We start from the raw sequence: 5,726 nt of genomic DNA, 5'->3' as shown, positions 1-5,726 counted from the left end.
ACTACGAGCGGGTCAGCTAGGCTCACAGTATCGCGAGACTTTGAAACGCGATTACAAATGCTGCATTTGTGTGCTCGGAAATGTCTGTGTCATAAATGTATATGTAGCTGTATGGTATGTCTTCCTACATTTATATTGGCATGTATTCATCTTCTTTTAATGTATTCATATATGTTTAAATAAAAGATCAATTTTCGATCCTATTTTGCTTATTTTTGATACAATTTCTCCAGATTTAACATCAGCATAGCAGAATACAAAATATATCCCTCCCCTGGGTGTTGAGCACCTGCATGGAAAAACCAGTCCCTTTTCTGTTTGCTGGTTGAAGAGAGAAAAACAATGGGAACCAAAGTTTGCTGACTATTACTGCCTCCAGTTTCGCAAATGCTTAAAACAACTCATAAACCAGTTCTTCTTCAAGTTTAATCAGAAAATTGTTTATTGATGTTCAACTACACACAGAGAGGGCTGCAGTTGGCTTTGTTATTAAATTTAAACCAAAGGCAAGTCATCAGCAAGGCCCTCTCCTTTAGATTTTATTAAACACAAAATTGCATTAATTAATCATTCACTTCCAGTAATTAAAACAAGTTTTTAAATCTGTACATATACGTACGTCTATCAATCTCTTTTTGTGTAAAAAGCAATAGAAGGAAGATACTTGGGTATACGTATATAAAGACAGACAAGTTTAATTTCAACAACACGCTAAGCCTGAGATACACTCCTCAGTTGTCACTGAAGGATTCTTTGTTGTCCACAGTTATTGAAGCAGCTGATGGGAGATCCACCAGCAGTTTGTTTGATGATGAACACATCTGGATCAGGCCATATGGACACGCTTCCTGATCAGGGTCCGGGCAATGCTCAGCTGCTTCAACCAAGGCTTTTCTGTAAAGTTGCTGCATAAGAGAAACATGCATTAACTCAATAAAGTAGGGCTGTCATGTATTTGTTTAAGATATGTAAGTCATATCAATCATGATGAATTGTTAGTGTGGTGAAATAACCAAAAAATGAGGCAGTTGATAGCCTATATTTAATTTCTTATTAGAGAAACTACAAAAACGTTTTAATGTGAAAATATATGTAACGCCTTTAACTTAATTTGTGTCATAATATTTTATAAGCCCATCAGTAGCTAGAAACTGACAGAATTACAGACAGAAAATATGTGTGGTTTAAACAAATTGACTGTACGAAAAACAGATTTTGCTTAACTGACCCTTTGCTGTGAACCTCAAATAAAACTGCATTTATGTGACAAATCTGTTTTTATTGCATAATGAAAACCATGTTATAACCTGAATAAAAAGTATACAGACCTGGCTACGGTCAAGTAGTATGTGGCTTTTTCTCTTGGTGTTGTGCTGGACTTCAGAGATGCAGTCAGAATATGGGGAGATGTGGGCCTGGGAACTCTGTCTCTGGAAATGGGTGGCAGTATGCATTTCCTTCTCAATAACCTGCTGTCATCCTGGCAGATTCCATCCAATAGGCAAGCTTTCTTACTTTTCACATCTTGTTTCTGATTTGTTTGTATCTCTTTAAAGTCACCTAGACTGGGGAGATGCGAAAGTAAGTTGCTGATGGGAGGCAAGGGTTGCAAAGCTTTGGCCTTGATTCCTCTGCTTGGTATTGTTACAGTTTTCCTGGATTTGGAAGACATATATGGCTGGTTGAAACCATCCACCAGCAACTTATCTCCCACCCTGGCTTTGAAAGCAGCACTGTACTGGCATTGATTGGAGGCTGCCCCTTTCTGCCCCAAACTCACCCAGCGTTTTATCTGGAGGTAGATACGCATGGGCAGGGACATGTTTGACAGGGACACTACTGAGCACAGCTTGTTTGCTAAGTATTGCACACAGTCCCTGCTACCATGCTGAATAGCAACTTTCAAAGGATCTCGACCTCCAGGGTCCCTACAAGTCAAGCTCAAAAGGTTCTTGGTGACGAAGAGTTTAAGGATGAGGAGGTGGTTGCGCTCTACAGCTATGTGGATGGGACACTTTCCGGTTTCTCTATGGGCGGTTTGCTGGCACCACTGGCGGTACGGATGGACCCCGACTGGTTTGTCAGCATGCACCCCTCTCTCCAGCAGCCAGCCTGCCAGATCCAGGTGACCAGAAGAGGCAGCGATATACAGTGCCACCTGCAGCTGAAACCTGGAGAAGCAGGTCAGAAATTATTCATTTTAAGTGTAAAATTTCACTCTGACTTTATGGATAAAGTGAAAGACAACAGTTCTGTTGCACTTGTATTTGAATGATTATGAATGGAGTTTCTGACCTCATTACCGGCTTCTTCTCTGATAGGTGGATCTGGACTGTCAATCTGTGGCCAAGGAGACAACTCAGGAGGAACTCCACCCACCCATCCCAGGTATCCAAACGGAGAGTAGTGCCTTTGTTTGAAAAGTAAATTAGCAATAACGGTTAGGATTTTAAAATCAATCTGAATCATTAAATTCTTATACTATAATATTAACTTCAAAATAGAAAATAAATTATTTCTAAGAAAGAAATGCTCTGTTCCACTCCTCTATTATGAAGCTCCCACCAGCTAACATTCAACACATATTGGAGGCTTAGTAGCCTACATTTCACAATTTAAAGTAAAGTAATTTAGAAGTCAAGACAAAACATGATATCTAAACTTTCACTGAATCAATGAAAGTGTTATTAGCTTTGACATTTAAAAAAATAAGGAGCTACGTAGCACTCACTGCACACTAACACACATCAACTGCATAAACAGAGAGCAGGCCGTACCCACTACAATGGCGTAGTCTTGCAGTTGGTTGCAGTCGTAGAGCTGCACGCCCTCAGGTGTGCTCAGTCTGAAAGTGCAGACAGGGAGGCCGCTTTGCATGGACACCACAGATTTCAGTCTAGCGATGGACATATACAGAAGTGCCTCACTTCCCATGATTGGTAGAGTTTTTCCTGTCACAGCATTGAACACACGCATCACAGGCCTTCGTTCACTCTGAAAGAAAAGTATAATGGCCATGCAGTTAATAAGTGAAAAGAATACCAAGACTTTAGTTGATGAAACCCTGTTGTTTATCCCCAAAAAGTCGAATTAAGTGCATTTATTATTTTTATCTGGACTCTGAATCACTCTAAAATATTGCCAGGGCAGGTGGCCAATAAACAACAAGGAGTTTGCTGCCCCTCTGTGGTTGAAAGGATGTTCAATCAAACAAAGTTGCATCATATTTTAAGAAAAATACTATACAGATTTGTCTTTGGATATCTTTGCTGAGGGAAAACCAGAGCCTGGCAAGCTTGTATGTATATTTTTATTTGCAAAAGCTCTGTACATGATTTACCATCCTTTAAGCAAAAGATTTATACTGAATAGTATACTGTAGGTGAAATCTTGAGGACCGGGAGGGCAAACATTTATTTTTGAAATAAAAACTTTAGATGTCATATAGCAAAGATACACAATCCAAGATATATACAAGTTTCCAGAGTGAAATGGACCTATATTACATTGCATTTACATTAAATTGCATTTAGCTGACGCTTTTATCCAAAGCGACTTAAAATAAGTGCGTTTGACCAACAAGATACAAACTTGAAGAAAACAGAATCATATAAGTACATCAGGTTTCATAGAGCTAAAACATTTCAAGTGCCACTCAACTGGCTTTAGATAAGCCAGCCCTTTATTAGTATATAAGTGCTTTGTTAGTAATTCTTTTTTAGTAATTCTATTGCTCGAAGTGGAGTCGAAAGAGATGAGTTTTCAGCCTGCTCCTGAAGATGTGTAAGCTTTCTGCTGTCCTGATGTCACTGGGGAGCTCATTCCACCATTTTGGAGCCAGGATAGCAAACCCACGTGTTTTTGCTGATGGGAATTTGGGTCCCCCTCGGGGTGCGGGTGCAGCGAGCTGTTTGGCCGATGCAGAGCGGAGTGCACGTGCTGGGGTGTACAGTTTAACCATGTCCTGGATATAAGGTAAGGTTGGTAGAAGGCAACTATTTTACAAGAGGATGTAAAATGATGACAAAGGGACACACACCCACGCTCACCACTGTCAGCTTTTACAAAAGGTTGCCTGGTGACAAGTCTGGAATGTTTCCCAATAATAAAAAACAACTTAAAGGGACAAACTAAAGATCTCAGACAGCATTAAACTCATTGCTCAGCAGCTGTTCGAACATCTTCTACTATATTATAACACCGATGTGACAAACAATACAAGGATATCTTTGTTGAGAAAAAATCCCAATAAATGAATATGTAAGCAGTTACGGCTGGTTTAAATAAATGAAATAATAATACTAATAACAAAGAATTACAATGTTCAAATATACATTATGTGTGTATATATACACACATAATATCAAATTATAAATTTTAACACATGGCTCCTACAATACTCATTTTAAGTGAAAATGTGAAGACATTTTTTTTTTGAAGGTGGATTTCCGTGATAGTGTGAATGAGGAAACATAAAGCTCCGGTGTCATCAAGCATAAACTCCACTAAAGTGTTGTTGAGCAATACAATAAATATAGACTCCAGCTCCAAGAGTAAAAAGCGTATAAGTAACTTTCTCTCCACAAATTGATAAAAGTAAGTATTTTTCCTAGGGGGTTGTCTCTAAAAAATAATAGTATAGGCCTGAAGAAAACGTGGACTTAAGCATTCTCTCTGTGAATCATTGCAAGCTGATCGTATTTACTGCAAATTACAAAATAGTTTCACATTTCAAAACCCTTTTCATATTTGAATACCTTTATCAGGCATCGGATGGCATTGCCCCTTGTGATGCCCACGTCGCACAGAGTCCAGTTCTCCCGCAGCGCGGCACCGCCGTAGCTCAGCTCCAGGTACTGGTGCTGCTTGTCATCTGAGAGTTGTACCAGAAAGTTACCCTACAGAAAGGGACACAGTGGAAATGTATGGAGCCGGATAGAGACATGAAAACATTCTTGATAGACAATGCTCAGCGTCTATGACTGAATTAGCTTTTTGGTTTGTCTTTTTTAAAACCTTATTGCAAGTATTTACATAATAAGTTATCAGTTGCGGTCCCTTATACATGTATTCATTCAACCACATTTCTAAATGTTTTTACTCCAGCAATATGTCCAAATCGTCATAAAATTCAAAATACAGACAAAGCATGTCAAGAAATGAATGATGTTCCTGGGCCACCACTGTTTAGAGCTTTTTACTACCTTGATCATCTGCTTTATGGCCCCCACAGTCTGATTGGGAGGGATGTCAAAAGGCTCACAGGAGGACCCAAAGCAAATGAGGACCCTCATGGTCAGGACATCCGTCCTCCGTCCGCTTGGCTCCTCTGTGGAGTCTGGCTGGCCCGAGGAGTGTGTGCGGTGAGTTTGTGAGAGCCAAAGTCACTGTAGGGAGGGGGTTAGGAGTTGGGTGGGTTTGGGGGTAGCTACTGTGAGATTAGGACATAACAAGTGAACAGAAGACAATGCTTTGACATATAAATCATTAAATAGTTGTGCATCCTAAATGCCATCGTATTGAATTTGAAATCTTTGAGCTAGGTCTTAGTCAAAAGTCTTAAATGATTTTATAATGACAAATAACAAACATTCAAAAATGATACAGGCCTTTAATGTATATTGAGTACTTGAAGAAGAGATGCTTTACATCTCATACTGTGTTGCACACTATTGAGTCACAAAACTGAAGTTTAATGTAGTCTAATGTCATCTGCTTACATGACC

General features: G+C 39.4%; 1 protein-coding gene across 1 annotated transcript; it reads right to left on the bottom strand.

Annotated features, from left to right (window-relative positions):
* Positions 1–673: 673 nt before the first annotated feature.
* LOC307019670 (protein ANKUB1-like) lies at positions 674–5,294 on the bottom strand (the record flags this gene model as incomplete). The annotated part of the gene is made up of 6 exons (XM_079650691.1): positions 674–905; positions 1,329–2,171; positions 2,296–2,410; positions 2,778–2,994; positions 4,758–4,898; positions 5,205–5,294. The coding sequence occupies 6 exons, from the start codon at positions 5,292–5,294 to the stop codon at positions 827–829; spliced, it is 1,485 nt and encodes a 494-aa protein (XP_079506817.1). The 3' UTR covers positions 674–826.
* Between the last annotated feature and the right edge of the window lie 432 nt (positions 5,295–5,726).

Source organism: Notothenia rossii (assembly GCF_949606895.1).
Source record: "Notothenia rossii genome assembly, chromosome: 1".
NCBI classification, from domain to species: Eukaryota; Metazoa; Chordata; class Actinopteri; order Perciformes; family Nototheniidae; genus Notothenia; species Notothenia rossii.
The sequence above is the reverse complement of the archived record's forward strand: the minus strand, read 5'-3'. Positions and strand labels throughout refer to the sequence as shown.